At 36.6% G+C, this 20,477-nt stretch overlaps 1 protein-coding gene across 5 annotated transcripts in view; it reads left to right on the top strand.

Annotated features, from left to right (window-relative positions):
• The window catches only part of ACAP2 (ArfGAP with coiled-coil, ankyrin repeat and PH domains 2), a 139,601-nt gene that overhangs the window by 113,004 nt on the left and 6,120 nt on the right, over positions 1-20,477 (top strand). For 4 of the 5 annotated variants that reach the window (XM_053918505.1, XM_053918506.1, XM_053918509.1 and 1 more), the window contains 9 exons: positions 249-457; positions 787-856; positions 6,169-6,260; positions 7,745-7,929; positions 8,820-8,912; positions 10,000-10,187; positions 10,535-10,644; positions 12,206-12,316; positions 16,340-16,401. In XM_053918505.1, coding sequence (XP_053774480.1) covers positions 249-457; positions 787-856; positions 6,169-6,260; positions 7,745-7,929; positions 8,820-8,912; positions 10,000-10,187; positions 10,535-10,644; positions 12,206-12,316; positions 16,340-16,401 — 1,120 coding nt within the window. The remainder of the gene's footprint in view (positions 1-248; positions 458-786; positions 857-6,168; positions 6,261-7,744; positions 7,930-8,819; positions 8,913-9,999; positions 10,188-10,534; positions 10,645-12,205; positions 12,317-16,339; positions 16,402-20,477) is intronic. The other variant, XM_053918507.1, reaches the window with a different exon arrangement.

Genomic DNA, 20,477 nt, shown 5'->3' on the forward strand with positions numbered 1-20,477 from the left:
CATATGTTCATTGTATCAGTTATTTATATATCTATCAATTTTCAGTGGTTATATATTTCTCCCCACAAGACCAGTTGATGGAGGAACTTACATCTTTCCATTCTTAAATTTCCGATGCCTCCAACAATACCTGGTGTAGGTCCATAATAGATCTTCAATTTATTGATCAGAAACTTTCATTTGGAGCATGTAGAATACATGATATTACAACCTTTTTTTAAAACAGAAACAATTTTTCATCCTTTTAGAAGCTGGATAAGAAATCATCTCCATCCACAGGAAGTTTGGATTCTGGAAATGAGTCAAAGGATAAATTATTGAAAGGAGAAAGTGCACTGCAGCGAGTCCAGTGTATCCCTGGCAATGCCAGCTGCTGTGACTGTGGCCTGGCAGACCCACGGTGGGCCAGCATCAACCTGGGCATCACCCTGTGTATCGAGTGTTCTGGGATTCATCGGTGGGTACACCTGCCCAAGCTGAGAGACTTCTTTTGGATAAACATGCATTGTAAATTATCATGTCCCATTGAATAGAGGGCCTTTTCTACTCGCCTAATTTGACTGCCAGTCTGTATCTTTTTACCTTTTCTAAAGTGGATACGGTTCTGGTTTGCAAATAGTTTTTGAGGACTTTGGTTCACCAGTCATTGAAATCAGAAGATACATTTCTAATTATATACGTGTTAAGGGCTATAGTAGAGACTGTCACATAGAGGAAAGCAATTTGTATAATTAACAAATAGAGATTGATAGTTTACTATTAACAAAGTCTTTTTTCCCCACTTAGGAGTCTTGGAGTTCATTTTTCAAAAGTACGTTCTTTAACTTTAGACACCTGGGAGCCTGAACTTTTAAAGGTAAAATAAATATTTGCTTAAAAATGTTTCGTATTTTTACATAAATAGTCAGGAATTTAGACAGTTGGTTTACAAATGTATACGTTTTTTAAAAATATATTTTATTGATTATGCTGTTACAGTTGTCCCAACTTTTTTTTACCTTTTCTCCTCTCTGCCAAGTACTCCCCCTTCCATCCAGCAATTGCCCCCTCGTTTCATGTCCATGGGTCATGCATATAAGTTCTTTGGCTTCTCCATTTCCTATATTCTTCCTAACCTCCCCCTGTGTATTTTGTACCTATCAGTTATGCTTCGTAATCCCTGTGCCTGTTCCCCCATTTTCGCCCTCCTCCTCCCCACTGATAACGGTCCATATGATCTCCATTTCTGTGATTCTGTTCCTGTTCTAGTTGTTTGCTTAGTTTGGCTTTGTTTTCGTTTTTTAGATTCAGTTGTTGATAGTTGTCACTTTGTTGTCATTTTACTGTTCATAGTTTTAATCTTCTTTTTCTTAAATAAGTCCCTTTAACATTTCATATGGTAGGACTTGGTGATGATGAATTTCTTAAACTTGACCTTATCTGGGAAGCAGTTATCTGCTCTTCAATTCTAAACAATAGCTTTGCTGGATAGAGTGATCTTGGTTGTAGATCCTCGCTTTTCATGACTTTGAATACTTCTTGCCAGTCCCTTCTTGCCTGCAAAGTTTCTTTTGAGAAATCAGCTGACAGTCTTATGGGAACTCCTTTGTTGGTAACTGTCTCCCTTTTTCTTGCTGCTTTCAAGATTCTCTCTTTATCTTTATTATGATGTGTCTTGGTGTGGACCTCTTTGGGTCCAAATTGTGTGGGACTCTCTGTGCTTCCTGGACTTGTATGTCTCTTTCCTTCACCAAAGTTTTCTTTCATAATTTTTTGAATAAGTTTTCAATTTCTTGCCCTTCCTCTTCTTCTGGCATCCCTATGATTCTATGTTGGCTCTATTAGACATGTCCCAGGGTCTTCTTATTCTCTCCTTGTTATTTTTTGAATTCTTGTTTCTTCATTCTGTACTGGTTAAATGTTTATTTCTTCCGTACTATACAAATCGTTGATTTGAATCCTGGCTTCCTTGTCTTCACTGTTGGTTTCCTGTGAATTTTTCTTTTCTATTCTTTTTTTTAATATATTTTATTATTATGCAATTACAGTTGTCCCATTTCCCCCCCTTCACTCCACTCCAACTTGTACACCCCCTCTCTCCCACATTCCCCCCCTATAGTTCATGTCCATGGATCATACATATATGTTCTTTGTCTTCTACATTTCCTATACTATTCTTACCCTCCCCCTGTCTATTTTCTACCTACCATTTATGGTTCTTATTCCCTCTACCTTTTCCCCCTCTTTCCCTGTCCCACTCCACCACTGATAACCCTCCATGTGATCTCCATTTCTGTGGTTCTGTTCCTGTTCTAGTTGTTGGCTTAGTTTGCTTTTGTTTTTGTTTTAGGTGTGGTTGTTTAATAACTGTGAGTTTGCTGTCATTTTTACTGTTGCTATTTTTGATCTTCTTTTTCTTAGGTAACTCCCTTTAACATTTCATAGAATAAGGGCTTGGTGATGATGAACTTCTTTAACGTAACCTTATCTGAGAAACACTTTATCTGCCCTTCCATTCTAAATGATAGCTTTGCTGGATAGAGCAAAGGACCTATATCCTATATCTTGGATATGGTCCTTGCCTTTCATGACTTGGAATACTTCTTTCCAGACCCTTCTTGTCTATAGGGTCTCTTTTGAGAAATCACCTGACAGTCTTATAGGAACATCTTTGTAGGTAACTGTGTCCTTTTCTCTTGCTGCTTTTAAGATTCTCTCCTTATCTTTCATCTTGGGTAATGTAATTGTGAAGTGCCTTGGTGTGTTCCTCCTTGGGTCCAGCTTCTTTGGGACTCTCTGAGCTTCCTGGACTTCCTGGAAGTCTATTACCTTTGCAGATTAGGGAAGTTCTCCTTCATTATTTGTTCAAATAAGTTTTCAATTTTTTGTTCTTCCTCTTCTCCTTCTGGCACCCCTATAATTCGGATGTTGGAACGTTTCAAGATGTCCTGGAGGTTCCTAAGCCTCTCCTCATTTTTTTTGACTTCTTGTTTCTTCATTCTTTTCTGGTTGGATGTTTCTTTCTTCCTTCTGGTCCACACCATTGATTTGAGTCCCAGTTTCCTTTGCATCACTATTGGTACCCTGTACATTTTCCTTTTTTTATCTTAGCATAGCCTTCATTTTTTCATCTAGTTTGTGACTGTATTCAACCTGATTGCTAGTGTTTTGAACTGTGCATCTGATAGGTTGGCTATCTCTTCGTTGCTTAGTTGTATTTTTTCTGGAGCTTTGATCTATTCTTTCATTTGGGCCATTTTTTTTTGTCTTGGTGTGCCTGTTACGTAAAGGGGCAGAGCCTTAGGTTTTCCCCGGGGTGGGGTAATGCTGGTGGCTGCATTGTGATGCTTTATGTGGGGGAGGGGTCTGATAGGGAGCAATGGCGCCCGCTCCACTCTCCCCCGGATTTCAGCCACTCCCTCGGCTACCCACAATCAAATTGGGCCCTTCTGGTGCTGCTTCCCATGTGGGTGGGTTTGTGTATGTTCCAGGCCCCTGTGGGGTCTCTCCAGCAAACTCTGCTGTGAGGCTGGGAGTTTCTCCTGCTGCAGCCTCAACCCCGACAGGTGTTTTCAATCAGTGGTTTGAGGCTTTATTTCCCCACGCTGGAGCCCTGGGTTGTGTGGTCTGTCACCTGGTCCACCAGCTGCTGCCCCACCAACCAGCAGCAGCCCCCCCCCCCCCCCCCCGCTCCACAATACACCACCTCACTGGATCCACCAGCTCCCAGCTCCACCTTGCTGCGAGTCCTCTCCACCGTAGCTGCCCGTCTCCACCCCTCCTGCTGGTCTGGATGAATGTTTCTTCTTTATCTCCTTGATTGTTTGGCTTCCATACAATTCAATTTTCTGTCAGTTCTGGTTGTTTTTTGTTTTTAAATTGTTGTTGGCCTTCTCTTGGTTGTGCGAGGAGGCGCAGTGTGTCTACCTATGCCTCCATCTTGGGTGGAAGTCAATTATCCCTGTGGATTTTTCTTTATTTGACTTAGTGTAGCCTTCATTTCTCCCCTTATGCAATTGCGGTACTCAATGAGTTCTCTGAGCATCCTTATCACCAGTTTTATACTCTGAATCTGATAAGTTGGCTATCTGTTTTGCTTAGCTCTTTTTCTGGAGTTTTGATCTATTCTTTCTTTTTGGCCATATTTCTTTGTCTCCTCAATGTGGCAGCCTCCCTGTGTTTGTCTCTGTGTATTAGGTAGAGCCGTTTTGAGTCCCTGTCTTGGTGCAACCCTTACTTTGTAAGGCACGGAGCCTTAGGTACTTGCCAGGGTAGGGCAACCTGCTTCACCATTTTGTGGCTTTGTATGTGGGGGAGGGGCCCGAGAGGCAACAATGCCACTTACTCAGCCCTCACCCAGTTCCAGTCACTTTACTTACTTCCTATATGCAAGCGATGTCCCTCTAAGCTATTCCCTAGTGGTGGTTCCTAGAATGGGTGGGTTTGCGTACATTCTAGGACTGTGGGGACCCTTTCAATGGACTCTCCTGAGAGACTGGCAGTTTCTTCCACCACTCCAACCCCCACTAGTTTTTACAGTAAGAGATTATGACACTTTATCCTCCTGGCTCTAGAACCCTGGGCTTCATGGTCTGGCCTGGGGCTGGGATGGCTCCCTCCCCAGGTGTCCTTCTCAGTTTTTATATGCCGCACGTGAATGTGGGACCGCCCGTTCTGCCAGCTGCTGCTGCCTTGCCACCACACTGTGCCCTCTTCACCCAAACTCCGTGTCTCTGCCCTTCCTACCCATCTGGATAAATATTTCGACTTTAAAGCTTAGTTGTTGGACTTCCAGACAGTTCAGTTTTCTAGCAGTTCTGATTATTTTTGTTTTGAGGTTAGTTGTGATACTTCTTATGATTGTGCAAGGAGGCCAAGTCTGTCTACTTACACCTCCATCTTGGGCAGGAGTCCTCCAAATGTATAAGTTTCTCAATGCTAATATTAACTATATTGTTTTGGAACACATATGAGACTATTATGACCAATCTCTTACTTTTATATTGGATTTTAAAAATTGCTAAGTTTATGTAGGACTGATAATTCCAAATCAGTTCACTTTTTAAGGAAACTAGTGTTCCTGCATGTTTATATTTTCTCAAAAAATATATTAGATTCTGTGCATTAATTTTAATCTTTTATAATTATGTAAATTATTGATAAAAATATGACACATGTTGCTATAGTAAGCTTCCTAATGGATTGGCATAGTATGTTTTTTTCATGGGGTTATTTTAGCACAGGCCATTTGCAAATTTACATTTGCAGGGTAGTGGTCATCAGACCAAGATATCTTTTTTCCATGTGTAGGGATTCATATGTATGAAAATGTCATGAATAATTTTAGATCACTGATAAGATTTACAAAACTCACGGTTAATAATATACTTCTTTTAATTCCCCCCATTTAGCTTAACTGTTGTAGTGTACTCTTCATTTTGTCTGAAAATTGTGTTCTTAATGTGCTTTTGTTTTATTTCACTCTATATAAACTGGTAGTTATGTAAAGTAAAAAATTTGCTTTGTATAATTATTGTGTAAACATCTAAATTAAAGTGATAAATTGGCTTCTAAGGTAGACCCCAGTTTACATAGATTCTATTATTCATTACTAATTCAAAGATGAAGAAAGTGGGAGAATAGAGGTAGGAATCTAATTTCTGTATGAACTTTGTATGTAATTATGAACTCAGTGGATTCAGTTTAGAAAGTTTGTTGGAAACACAACTGTGTGATGCTTTAAAAATATATGACCAAAAGTTTTAAACAAAATATTTTGAAATTCTTACATATGAAGTATAAGGAGAAAATAGTTTAGTTCAGTTCTGAGTTGTTTAAAACTTTACCTATCTGGCCTTAGACTTCTTTTTTCGTTTAATTTACTAGACATTGTGAATAATATGCAGCATTGTGCTACCCATGGCGGAGGGATAGAAACTAGCAGGAGATGAGAGACGCAAAGGCTTTTCTTTAGGAGTAGTAATCCTCTGGGAGAGGTATTTTGGTAAAGAATGGCAAATGGTGATATTGCTCTCTACTCTTATTTCATTTTACTTTAACTTTAAACTTCTTTGTGGAATGAGCAGTTATAACATATGCTAAAAGAATTACCTAGGTGTACTTGCTTTAATGACTTTTGTAGTATTTTTAGGAATTTATGGCTTTTTTTTCTATTTCCCTGCAAAACAGCTTATGTGTGAGTTGGGGAATGATGTTATAAATCGAGTTTATGAAGCTAAAGTGGAAAAAATGGGAATAAAGAAACCACAGCCAGGACAAAGGTACTATTTCAGTTGTCTTAAAAAAAAAAAAGGTTTTATTTATTTTGAGACAAAGGGAGGGAGGGAGAAAGGGGGAGAGAAACATCAGTGTGAGAGAGAATCTTTGATTGGTTGCCTCTCATACACACCCAACCAGAGACCGAACCCATTCCCCCGGTGTGTGCCCTGACCAGTAATCTAACTGGCGACCTTTTGCTGTGTGGGATGACGTCCAACCAACTAAGCCACACCAGTCAGGGTATTTCAGTTGTCTTAATATGTTATCTTTTTTTTCCCTAATCAGAAATATAGCTGTGATTTTATTTCACTATAATTGATATATAATAATGAAACAGACTATTTAGAAGAGATCATTGCTCTTTCTGTTAAAATATGGCTACGAAATTATTTTTTATTGGTCAGTCAATTATAGTCTCCAGATAAGAATCTTAAAAACTAAGGTTCTTCATATGAATGTAAAAGCTCTTGGCAGTTAAAGTAGACCAGTGTTCTGTTAGTGGCCAGCCTTTAAAAAGAGAAAATCTGTTCATTAATATATATAAGGATAAAGTTTCTACTGTATACAATGAATAATTTTATACTGTGTGATTTTGAAGAATTAAAGGTGACAAGGTAGCCTTGGCTGGTGTGGCTCAGTGGATTGAGTGCTGGCCTGTGAACCAAAGGGCCACTGGTTCAATTCCCAGTCAGGGCACATGCCTGGGTTGTAGGCTAGGTACCCAACAAGGGATGCATGAGAGGCAACTGCACATTGATGTTTCTCTCCCTCTCTTTCTCCCTCTCTAAAGTAAATAAATATTTTTTTAAAAAAAAACGAGGTGACAAGGTAATAAAGAGTACTTAATTGCTGTGTTTAAAATTATACTTGCATTTCTATATATGGAGGCTCATTGAATAAAGTGTCTAAGGATGCCTTCAAGGTACATAATTTGTTTGGTTTTTGGTATTTTGCATTTGACTAAATCTTTATATATATGCAATATCATTTTAAAGTTATCACACTGTAAACCAATATCACTTAAATCAGATTATTTATTTGCTAAAGCATGGCTGTTTGAGTTACTTTAGACCTTGAAATATCCTATTTTAGCCAAACACCTAAGCATTTTTAAATGATATAGGTAAGAAAATGTATAGAACAAACTTGACATTTTTTGATTCTATAAGAAATCAAAACTTTAAATATGACATCTTTTCTCCCCCTTAAGTTAGGAATGTCATTTCGTTTTAAAGTAGTTGTCTTATAATAGTGATCATTCAGTATGTGAAATCTTTAGTTTATTATCTGTATTTTATTTGAACATGAAATCATAATTCATTAAGTATTTGGAAGGAAAATGTTATCCTGTCACAAATTTAGTTTTAATTAGTATTACATTTACTGACTTTCTTTGAAATATTCGTTAAATATATAATGGCTTCTTTTCAGTATTAGTTATGGTCAGAGACTAACCAGAACATCGTGATATTTTTATGTTTACCAGACAGGAGAAAGAGGCATATATCAGAGCAAAATATGTGGAGAAGAAATTTGTGGATAAATATTCTATGTCATCATCACCTCCTGAGCAGGAAAAAAAGATTGTCCCCAAAAGTTGTGAAGAAAAGAGACTGAGCATTTCTAAACTTGGGCCAGGTGACCAAATGAAAGCATCTCCCCAAAGTTCAGGTATTACAACTTACTTGTATATGTAATATTTTCATAAGGTGATGTCGCTTTCTTAATCTCTAAATTATTAACCATTTGAAATTTTTTAAATGCTAAACATCTATTTCCTTCTACATATTCTAAGGAAAAATTGGACTCTGTGTCTTTAAAACTATTACATTGAAATAGGTCTTGCTAATTCAGATTTCTAGGTAATGTGTATATTCTAAGGACTAAAACTGCTTAAAGTGCAGAGGGAGATGGGAATTATAACTCTATCATGATATAAAAGCCCTAAATATCTGATTAAGCACCTAATGTCCTTCCTATTTTTTTCTTCCTAAATTTTTCCCAATAACGTTTTTTTCCTGCCCTTTTCCCTTCTTATGGCCTGCTTTGTGCTTTGCTAACATGCATGTCCCCAGTGGTTGCTGTAAATAGCGACGAGGCCAGGCGGGAGTCTCTGTTCTGTCCTGATGAGCTAGATTCACTCTTCTCCTACTTTGATACCTCTTCAAAACTCCGTAGTAGTAAGTACTACTCTTGTGAAGCATTCCAAGTCTGTGCCAGTGGTCATTGTGCAGTGTGGCCATTTCTCTAGATGTTACCCATTGTCTCAGAATTACACATTACTTACAGTCATACAATAAATTAAGCTTTTTACTACCCCTTACATATTATGGGGTAATGAGATGTATTACAAGTCTGAAAATAAGTTTATTTTCAGGCTTTGTAACTGGTTCATTTTTTGATAAGCCAAGTGCTCAAAAGAATTAAAATTGTATTAAATGTATTCTACTACCCTTTGAGTTCACATAGACATATCAGTTCATTTTCAAACCTCGTTGTTTGTGGGAGGTTGTTTTTTTAATGACTTTCTAAAATCACTAGTTGGTTTTTCTTTAAAACAGTCAAAAGTAATGACAGTGGAATCCAGCAGAGCTCTGACGATGGAAGAGAATCTTTACCCTCCACAGTGTCAGCCAATAGTTTATATGAGCCTGGTGAGTTTTGGTGAAATTCAGTGTTAATTGGTATTATTTACTAGAAAATGCATGTGTTAAGTGCCTAGTCTTGATTAGTTTCTAAAGCAGGTGGTTAGTCTTTTGCAAGGAACTAAGGAAAGAGTAATACAGTTTAATGAAAAGGCAGCAATTTCTTTTCATATTTGAAAAGTTCTCTCCTAGCCGTACATTTTTCTAAGCCTCATGATATGTGCTAAAAGTGCCTTGACAGTAGTAAGGATGATTTTTAATCCACATGAACTATACGTGGATTACAAATTATTATTACTCTTTGTATTTTGGATTAAAAAGTATTACTACTCTATCTTTTTCTTTGTGTGGCTGTCCTATCTTATCAGGAGAATGAGATCTGCAGCTCCCTCCCCATTAGGTTTTTCTCTGTTTTACTGCCCTGTGCTTTAGTCCTATATTCTCCTTCATGATTTTAGTGATTTTGTTCTTGCAAAATAATCAGGGTAGTAAGCATTCTTCAAATTATTTGAATTGCTTGTACTGCAAATTTTAATGGTATTGAATCACCCTAGGAATAAAGTCAAGTGTTGTCTAGTAGTAAAGTTATTTAAGGATTCTTACTGACTCTTCTTAGACTTTAAGTCCAGGCTTAATGGCATATACCTAACTTTACCCTAGTACAGAGTAATTAACCAATCTATTGGATGCTGGCAAGACCACAAAGGCCTGGCATACCAGTTGATGGCTTTATAAGAAAAGAAGGTTAACTGTTCAGGGAGTAATTAGTATTGGAAATAAAATATCTTTGTGAAAATCTCCCATCACTTCATTTTGTTAAATTAGTGGTTTCTTATGTCACAACTTTCACATTGTGAGATAAAGTTAATTTTTTTTATTGTGGTAAGTTTCACATAACATAAAATGTATCACCTTAACCGTTTTTAAGTGTATATTTCTGTGGCATTGTCTATTCACATTGTTGTGAATCACTACTATCCATCTATAGAATTCTTCATCTTATAATACTAAAACCCTGGGCCTATGAAACAATAACTTCCCATTCTTTCCTCCCCAAGAGTTCATTTTTAATGATGTGTTTGTGTTTGGTTTTCAGAGGGAGAAAGGCAAGATTCTTCTGTGTTTCTTGACTCTAAACATCTTAATCCAGGACTCCAGCTTTATAGGGCTTCATATGAAAAAAATCTTCCTAAAATGGCTGAAGCTTTGGCTCATGATGCAGATGTGAACTGGGCTAATTCAGAGGAAAACAAAGCAACGCCGCTTATTCAGGCTGTATTAGGGGTATGGATTTGTACCTTGAGGTTTTCAGTAGTACTAAAGCATACAAAAGCACAATTCATTTGGGACATGGCTTCAGCATTATTTGTTGTTTTAAGAGATGGGTTGGAAAATCAAAGAAGCTAGTAGATTTCTGGGCATCACTTTGATTGTTGTGAGCTCAATTTTTTTTTTCTTAATGGAAGAGAATTCTGGTAATGAAAGAAATTATGTAATTTATCATTTTGATGGGGGGTATTTTCTCTTTAGGGGAGAATGAAATAGAAAGGCTATTAGAATAAAGTAAACAGTCTTTAATAGAAATGTGTTACTGTTTCTTTTTCATACATTGTTATCTTCTTTCCTCTAAGGGCTCTTTGGTGACGTGCGAGTTTCTCCTACAGAATGGTGCTAATGTAAACCAAAGAGATGTACAAGGGCGGGGACCACTGCACCATGCTACCGTCTTAGGGCACACAGGGTAAGCTCTAATGTTTACACATTTAAGTAGATTTTACTTGAAAAATTATTTTGAAATAATGTTTTGCTTGAAGAGATGAGTTAGAAAATAGAAGACACTAGTAGTGATTTCTGAGCATCACTTTGTATGAGCTCAATGTTTTTTTTCTTAATGGAAGAGAATTCTGGTAATGAAAGTACTGTTTTGCTAGATCACAAACTTTTTCTCAGGAAGACCATTAGGTGGAGTTTGTAAAATGATACTTTCCTGTGTCTTACATTGTCATGATGGAATTTGAAATTTTAAAAATCTCATTCAGGAAAAAAAGCTGTTACTTTTTGGATAAGAAAGTTTCAAAGCCTAGTTTGAACTTCACTTGTCGTGTATATATAGGTCAATTTCAGTATTTAAAACTTACTCAAATTATGGTGATTTTTGCTAGACAACTTTCAGTCTGTGTGTATATTTATTCATGTAGACATACATTATGTACATAACACATTTTGGGAGAATTTGGTAACTTTGGACATTTTAGTTTTCCCACAGGATAGCTAAGTCACATTTTAAAATAAATTATTAGTGTGCTATTGACGTGGCTTCTGGAGCAATATTTAGACTCACAGAATAATAACGCCCTGAAAGTAGACTTTCTATTAGAAGGTACAAATGAAGTCAAAATGTTTGCCTTATATGTGATTATTCTTTAATAAAACATCTCAGGATATCCAATTCTTATTACCTTGACAAGCAAACTGTTCTTTTTTATGCTTTCCCTCTATCACTAAAGAGATTCAGTTCAGTAACTTTATAAAAACTTCTGTACTTAAATATAGTACTTAACTAATTCTTTGTAGTTTCTTCTTAGACAATCATACTTCTTCCCATTTTACTTTATAGATACCATTTACTCCTCCTTTCATATTTATTTTATTTTTGTCAATTTCTTCAAGTTATAGTATTTGTGGAGTACAGTTGGAGGACTGCTTCCCACCCAGCTATTGTCTTCCTTCTTTCCCAAATAATGACCTTCAGTGATTTTTGTCTTAAGTTTATAGATATCTGTGTATATCTTTTAATGATATTCTTTGAGGATAGGGACCATAATTTATATGTCCTACTTTGCCATACAGTACCAGGTTAAATATGAAAATGTCTCTAGACTTACAAAATGCTGATTATGGTAAATTTTAGCAGAGTCAATGTTCAATAAATATTTGTAGAATGGTCCTGGCGGGTGTGGCTCAGTGGATTGAGTGCCAGCCTACAAATCAAGGGGTCGCCAGTTCGATGCCTAGGCAGGGCACATGCCTGGGTTGCGGGCCAGGTCCCCAGATGGGGGCATTTGAGAGGCAACCACACATCAGTGTTTCTCTCCCTGCCTTTCTCCTTCCTTTCCCCTCTCTCTAAAAATAAATAAATAAATAAATAAATAAATATCTTGTAAAACGTATTTGTAGAATGAATAAGAATTTGCTAATGAAAATGTTATTTCTTTAAGTTAGGGAGTCCTTTTTATTTTTTAAGGTAATTCTTAACTTCTTTTTTATTGGCAATATCTCAAAAATGCTATTTACTTAAACAGGCAGGTATGTTTATTTCTAAAACGAGGTGCCAATCAACATGCCACTGATGAAGAAGGGAAAGACCCTTTGAGTATAGCTGTGGAAGCAGCCAATGCCGATATAGTGACCTTGTAAGTGTTTTCCTTTTACTTGATTATTTCTCATGTAATATATTGCTTGTATGAAGTTCTAGTATAGAGTTTCCTGGGCAGTTATGAACTTTAAACTGGCCAGTTGTTTACTATATACAGTATACTTCTCTAAGTACATTAAATGGATTAAGCACTTTATTTACATACATGAACTTAATTGGTTCTCACAACAACCCTACAAGGATGACACTATTATTAGTCTCATAGGAAGCCAAGCCACAGATAATTTGAAAAACTGTGTAGAGATGGGTGGGATTTGAAACCAAGAATTCCGGCTCTCAAACCCATGTTCTTAGCCACTTCTGTTATACTGCATGACCAGTGGGAACAAAAAAACAGTGATTTTGCTAAAATGGATTCTTTAACCCTTAATTGGGATGGGGATTGGATTTGTGCAATAACAGGCTATTATTCTGCTACCTCAAGAATTAGAGGATTATAAGTAGAGAGGACACCTGCATTGGTGTTGGTAACTTTTGCAGTTGCATTGCTTTTGGGCAGTAATACTTTAGGGACTGTTTGTACTTATCTTTCAAAGAGTACTCTTAAGAATAAAAGTACTTATTTTTTAATGTTTGGATACAATTTAATATGATTTGTTAAAGAATGATTTTTGTGGGAGTTCCGGCCAAATGGAGGCATAGGTAAACATACTGTGCCTCCTTGCACAGCCGAAAGAAGGACAACGACAATTTAAAAACAAAAAACAACCAGAACTGACAGAAAATCGAACTGTATGGAAGTCCGACAACCAAGGAGATAAAGAAGAAACATTCATCCAGCCCGGTAGGAGGGGCAGAGATGGGCAGCCGGGGAAGAGAGGACTGAAGGCAAGGCGGCAGCTGGCGGACCCAGTGAGGTGGTGGATTGTGGAACGGAGCAGGCCAGGCTGCAGCTAGCAGACCCCACAAGGTGGTGGGGGGCAGACCCTGTGGCCCTACATTCATGCATGGATAAACCAGGAGGAACGGTAGGGGAGCAAAACAGACTGTGCAACCCAGGGCTCCAGCTCGGGGAAATAAAGCCTCAAACCTGTGATTGAAAACACCCGAAGGGGTTGAGGCAGCAGTGGGAGAAACTCCCAGCCTCACAGGAGAGGTCGTTGGAGAGACCCACAGGAGCCTAGAGCGTGCACAGGCCCACCCATTCGGGAATCAGCACCAGAAGGGCCCAGTTTGATTGTGGGTGGCGGAGGGAATGACTGAAGTCTGGCAGAGAATGGAGCAGGCGCCATTGCTCCCTCTTGGCTCCTCCCCCACGTACAGCATCACAGCGCAGCAGTGACCAGAATTACCCCACCCTAGTGGACACCTAAGGCTCCACCCCTTTATGTAACAGGTGCGCTGAGACAAAAAAAGGCCCAAATGAAAGAACAGATCAAAGCTCCAGAAAAAAATACAACTAAGCAACGAAGAGATAGCAAACCTATCAGATGCACAGTTCAAAACACTGGTAATCAGGAAGCTCACAGAATTGGTTGAATTTGGTCGCAAATTACATGAAAAAATGAAGGCTATGCTAAGAGAAACAAAGGAAAATGTACAGGGAACCAATAGTGATGGGAAGTAAACTGGGACTCAAATCAATGGTGTGGACCAAAAGGAAGAAAGAAACATCTAACCAGAAAAGAATGAAGAAACAAGAATTTGGAAAAATGAGAGGCTTAGGAACTTCCAGGACATCTTGAAACGTTCCAAATTCCAAATTATAGGAGTGCCAGAAGGAGAAGAGGAAGAACAAAAAATTGAAAACTTATTTGAACAAATAATGAAGGAGAACTTCCCTAATCTGGCAAAGGAAATAGATTTCCAGGAAGTCCAGGAAGCTCAGAGAGTCCCAAAGAAGCTGGACCCAAGGAGGAACACACCAAGGCACATCATCATTACATTCCCCAAGATGAAACAGAAGGAGAGAATCTTAGAAGCAGCAAGAGAAAAGGACACAGTTACCTACAAAGGAGTTCCCATAAGACTGTCAGCTGATTTCTCCAAAGGGATCTTACAGGCAAGAAGGGGCTGGAAAAAAGTATCTGAAGTTATGAAAGGCAGGACCTACATCCAAGATTCCTGTATCCAGCAAAGCTATCATTTAGAATGAAAGGGCAGATAAAGTGCTTCTCAGATAAGGTCAAGTTAAAGAAGTTCATCATCACCAAGCCCTTATTGTATGAAATGGGAAAGGGATTTATCTAAGAAAAAGAAGATAAAAAATATGAGCAGTAAAAATGTCAGCAAACTCACAGTTATTAACAACCACACCTAAAACAAAAACAAAAGCAAACTAAGCAAACAACTAGAACAGGAACAGAACCACAGAAATGGAGCTCACATGGAGGGTTATCAACAGGGGAGTGGGAGGGAGAGAGAGCGGGGAAAGGTACAGAGAATAAGTAACATAAATGATAGGTGGAAAATAGACAGGGGGAGAGTAACAATAGTGTAGGAAATGTAGAAGCCAAAGAACTTATATGTATGATCCATGGACATGAACTATAGGGGGGGAATGTGGGAGGGAGGGTGTGGGCAGGATGGAGTGGAGTGAAGGGGGGGAAGTGGGACAACTGTAATAGCATAATCAATAAATATATATTTTTTAAAAATGATTTTTGAGGTCTTTGATTTTTATCTTAGATCATAGTTATTTGTTATACGTGTAATCTAGAAATGTGATTTCATCTACATGTCATTATTATGTAGGAAATTTCAAGCATATGTTGTGTCACTTTTTCATTCTATTCTGGGCTGAATGAAGCCCGGGATTATTGATTCTCTGTTATATGAGTAGACACAGTTCCATGCACACTACTAAATCTCAGTCACTTAGAAACTCCCGTGACTGCTTGAACTCCTGAGTTCCCACTGAGAATTCTTGACTTGCCGTATATCACTCTGCCCTGACCCCTCCCAGATTTTAAAAAAAGCATACTTTGTCTGTACTCAACTTTTCTTTCCCCACTGGAGGTGTTATTGTTACTGTGGAGGCTATGGTAGGAAATTTTTGAACTATTAAATCAATATAGGTTTACAATTAGAGAGAGGTAAGTTATTAAAGAAAAGATAGGAATAGGATAAAGAAATGAATCTTGGTTTTGCAGGTTTCCCAGGCAATTCTTATGGCCCCTCTTCCTCAAAGATATCTGTTCCCAAATTATCTGAATATTTAAAAATAGACATTCTCTCTGAAAAGTCAGACTACTAAAGGAAGAATTATGGCACCATTAGTAATTCACAAAGTGGTTGAAAATGGAGATAGACGGAGTTTGTGGTAGTGAGAAAGGACGAAAAGCCCAGGTCAGATGTGCAGGTGCCACAGAGAGCATGTTGGAAGAGAGTGATAGAGGCCTGGGAAAGCAATGAGTATTTGGTGGCCTGAAGAACAGGAGAGTAATACATGGAAAGAAATTCTTGTCTCCTTAATCCAGTGCTTCATGACTTCCTGCTGCCAGGAAGAATAACCCCAAAAAGAATGTATAACCAATATGGTATTTTTTGGAAAATCTGTGTCACCTGTGGTCATTATTATGTTTGTATATCAAAATATATTCCCAGTATTTAGAGATAACACACACTGCTCACACATCTGGAACTACCCCACCGCAGAGTGAACCAGAGTGAAGTTCCTCTAGGCTGTTGCTTCCATACTATAGAAGCAGTAATTTCAGCAGCTGGCAGTTAAAGTGTGATAGGTTGCTATAGAAGCCAGAAATTCTCTGGAGTCTGGAGGAAGCACACTGCTGAGGTGCTGCAGGAATCCTGCTCAAACAGAGTTGAAATGCACTTTTATTGCTTCTCTCGTGAGAATTGTATAAAGTGAAATAGTTACTTTTGTATCTCAGATTGTTGGGTCTGATAGAATAAAATCCTGTTTATTTTAGTGGCAAATATTCGTAAAAGAAAAAAATTACATTAGTACATGTTTTACCTGCTTACCGTATGTAATTGATTAGTTTATGAATATTTACATTGTATGACTTCATCTAAAAATGCTTTCATTTAATTTTAGGTTACGTTTAGCAAGAATGAATGAAGAGATGCGGGAATCAGAAGGACTTTATGGACAGCCAGGTCAATATTCTACTAATAATCATACTGAAATGCAGTATAAGAAATGCATTCAGGAATTTATCAGTTTACAATTGGAAGACTCATAATTCTTTAGCAAACTAACTTAATATTGTAGAGTTTTAATAACTTGTAAATTGTGAGTTGTTAAATATGTACTGTACTCACTGAATTCTTGGGGGTGGCTAACTCCTGGGCCTTTAAATATCCATAACTATCCCTATTACAGTGCACTTGCTGTGTTTAACTCTGGCTGCTGACTTTTCTCTGCTGTACAGATGTCTTCCACCAACATTCCAGTGAAGTGAACGGAATGGTCATATATCTTTATACACTTACAGCAGCACAGTAGTCATTTTCTTTTTGAAATTCTCTTTAGCTGTCAAGTGAATATAACAAAATGATTTTCTTTTTGTTATTCAGGGAATTTCTATAAATTATGTTCAGGGAAAAAACAAATCTTCATATGTTTGGCATATATAAGTCAGTATGGAAAATACCTAGAAAATGAATTAAGAGTTTTATATTCTGATACTGAAGGTTTAAAAATAAAATTTATCAGGTTAAGAAGTCCATAATGGAAGTGGAGTTAGTTTAAAAGGTGTAGAGAAAAGGTCTCATTTTACCTTACAGCTTTACCCCAGGCAATTGCACAGTATCTGTTGGGTAAATAGAAGTTTTTTTGAACAATATTTTGTGAACCTGATGGCAAAGTAGACTTAATCATATCAGAGAAATCTAACTCAGGATCAGCTTAAGTCTCATTTTGAGTAATTTTCACCCTGGAGTCAGGACGTTAAGAAGAGGAAGAAATGTTGTAGATCAGAGTCCTCTCTTTGATGAACATATCAAAGAACTGAATCTGCAGTGTTACGAATCTGAGTGTATGGATTACTAATTTATCTGTTTTAAATTCATATACATATTGGTAAGAAGTTTCTGGAACTCATGACTAAAATAGTTGAGATTGGTATATTTGATTCTTTTTAGTGAATATTAATGTATTATTTAAGAAGTGGCTTGGTAATATCTATTCTTCCTATTTAAATATGTTTTCAAATTTCTGTACTTTGTGCTGGCTTCAGCCATTTACTTTTATTTTAACCAGATTAATATATGATTAATATAAATATGGGACCATTCTTTTCTCAAAGGACTGTATTTACTACTAATTTTTGGTAATTTAACAGGGAATAAGTAAGAACTTTGAGAATAGAGGAACTTTATCTACATACTTCTAGTCTAGAGTGTCCCACTTTAATCCTATGGATCAAACAATACTACTGACTCATGATATGCTGAGATGTAAGAGAGCTGATTTAAGGGTGAAGTCTCAGTGTTATTTCTGAATTTCACCCATTTGTTTTAAACTTGAATGTTAGATTTTTAAATAAGTTATAATTTTATAACATATACTTAAGTGATAGTATTACTAGGCCATTTTTGAGGCCTTTGTGTTTATTAAGCACTTTAAAAAAATTATTCAAAGGCTATAACCAATATTTGTGAGATAAGAGTAATCTTCAAGAATTTAAGTTAAACAATTTTTTTCCTGAAATTTAAAAAATTTAAACGTTTGGTCAGCTGCTCTCTCCTTAAGGTGTGTTCTGATGAAGTTACACCCAACTGATTAGTGAGGTCTGTGGTTGACTTTTCTCTGGAGATGGGACACTTGAAAGGACAGGGCCTCTATGTTCTTGCAACTTCTAGTTCCACCCAAATTGCTTGGGCTTCCATCACTATTTAGGAGTATTCATATGTCTCTTTCACTGTCATTTTATGTATAAGTTTACAGTTATATACTTTCCATTCATCCTTAGAAAAATAAATTTTTGTAATTTATTTGAAAGAAAATTCGAAAAAGAAAAAAAAAAGCCTTGTTTTTGAAAACAAACTTTCCTTCCACTCTCAAATATCAGTTATAGGTTAAAAAATAGATCAGAATTCTGGAAGCAGCATATCAACAAAATAAAATGAGAATTCGATCTGAGGATCATCTTAATGATAATTAGATTTTTCTAATTTTTCTAATTAGATTTATTTAGAGAGCCTGATATTTAAAGCAGAAAAATTTTATACTTACATAGTGACTTGGTGAAATGGTGCAGCAGTTGCTCTCTGGCCACTGTTCCTTTATGAGTCTTTGGAGAGCAGATAGTTTTGCTTAGGTAACAGGTCTTTTTTTTTTTTCCCCTTTGCCTGTCACTGTAAATTTTTCTCATAGATCTTGATTGGTTATTTTATCTAGATTGATTTTTTTTGTTGCCTAGCTTAAGAAAGAAAACCTCAGAATTCTGGATAATTTTAAAATGCAAGTATTTTCAATCTTGATAATTAAGAGCCCTATCATTTAAAAGGCATGGACCTATTTCTAGAAAACCGAACTTCTGAATTTTCCATCTAAACCCTGACCTCAGACTCCCAGTGTTTTGCAAGGCGACCTTAAGATTTCTCTATCGCTCTTTATCAGTTCCTGCAACCCTTAGAAGGATTGGGTGGGGGTAGGGAGTTTGTGTGAGATACCATGTCCTCCTCTGAATTGGTGGAAACCAGTTCCTCTTGATTGTTGCCAGTTAGAAAATCAGTGCTTTACTTAACCACTGCTGGGATGTGCGGATGTTGCTGGCAAAGGCTGATCACTGATATAATCAGTTATAGAAGGAGGGTGTAATCGACCCAGAATGGGGAGGATTAGTTGCGGGTAGGGCTTCACATGCTGCCATCTCTTTGCTCAAAAGCAAGATCAACAAAATCTTGGATCATTGTAACTGCTGTTGAAGTGGCTATTCTGAATACCAAAACTCAAAAGCTATTTTAAAGTATCAATGGAAACATAGCAGTCCACATTTAAGAACTCAGAGCTGTCCAGGCACATAGAAAATTTAACTTTCTGAAGAGAAGTACAATGCGACTAAGTAATTTAAAGGATATAACTTAGCATTATCAAATATTGGGTAATTAGTTGTTTACCATTTACAGTAAACTGTTAAATGTACTTCTGTGAACTTTCCAGAGCATTATATTCTAGGTTATTATTTATGTATTCTAGTATAGACAAGTTATATTTGCCTTAGGAAAAATTCTGAATGATTAAAATTATATTTAAATTTTACAGGATCACATTGAAGTTCAATTTGTGTTAACTATATTAAATATGTCAGTAACTATTGTTATTGTAACATTTGCTTTTTGACCACACATTTTCAGGTCTAAGAAAGGTATTAATTCTATTGATAGTCCTTTACTTAGTGTTTTATTAGAAACGGAATGTTAACAAAAAGTTTTTTTGTGTGTTTGTGAAGGTGAGACTTCCTTCTGAATTGATTTAACTCTCTTAAAATGTTTTCAGTAAGTGAAACCAATGATCAATATAGCACCAACACTTTCCTTCAAGGAACCATTTAATTCAATGAATAAAAGATCTTATAATATTTTTTGCATGGTACAATGGTTCTACTAAAATGTACTTGTGTAATAGGTACTATATGATTTTAAAATGAAAACTGGAAAACCACAAAAAGAAAAAAAACACAGCTTGTTATACAAAATACGCATTGCTGATAGTAGAAGCCATATATTGCCATTGTACTGTTGCACTACTTAAGAATGCTCATCTGGTGCTACCTGTAAACTATTTGGCATTAGTGTCTGCTAGATCCTTCTTCCTGTTTCTTCTTGAATGTATAATGTGTGCCTTTTAAGTTACTTCTGGTGTGGAATGGTAAAATCAATGTGGTATTTTTATATTATAATCTGCACTTAACACTTTCTTGGAAAGTAAAATTCCAGACTCTCCAGTTAAATAGTATTTTAAAAATATTTATAATGTTTACAATAAATATTTTAAATATTTTAATTCAATATCTAAGAATAAGAAAAATTGTTAAATATTTTGTATGGTTTCTCAATTGATATTTAATGTTGGTCTTGGTTTATTTATATCTTTAAGAATGGCTAAAAATGGGAAGAGATTATAGTTTGACTTTTAACGTGGGAGTAAACTTTTAAGAAGTCATGATATAAATTGGATTGTCTTCCCAGTTGTTTTAACATATCAACCTTAATTTTTATTGTTTGAG

Source organism: Desmodus rotundus, chromosome 2 (genome assembly GCF_022682495.2).
Source record: "Desmodus rotundus isolate HL8 chromosome 2, HLdesRot8A.1, whole genome shotgun sequence".
NCBI classification, from domain to species: Eukaryota; Metazoa; Chordata; class Mammalia; order Chiroptera; family Phyllostomidae; genus Desmodus; species Desmodus rotundus.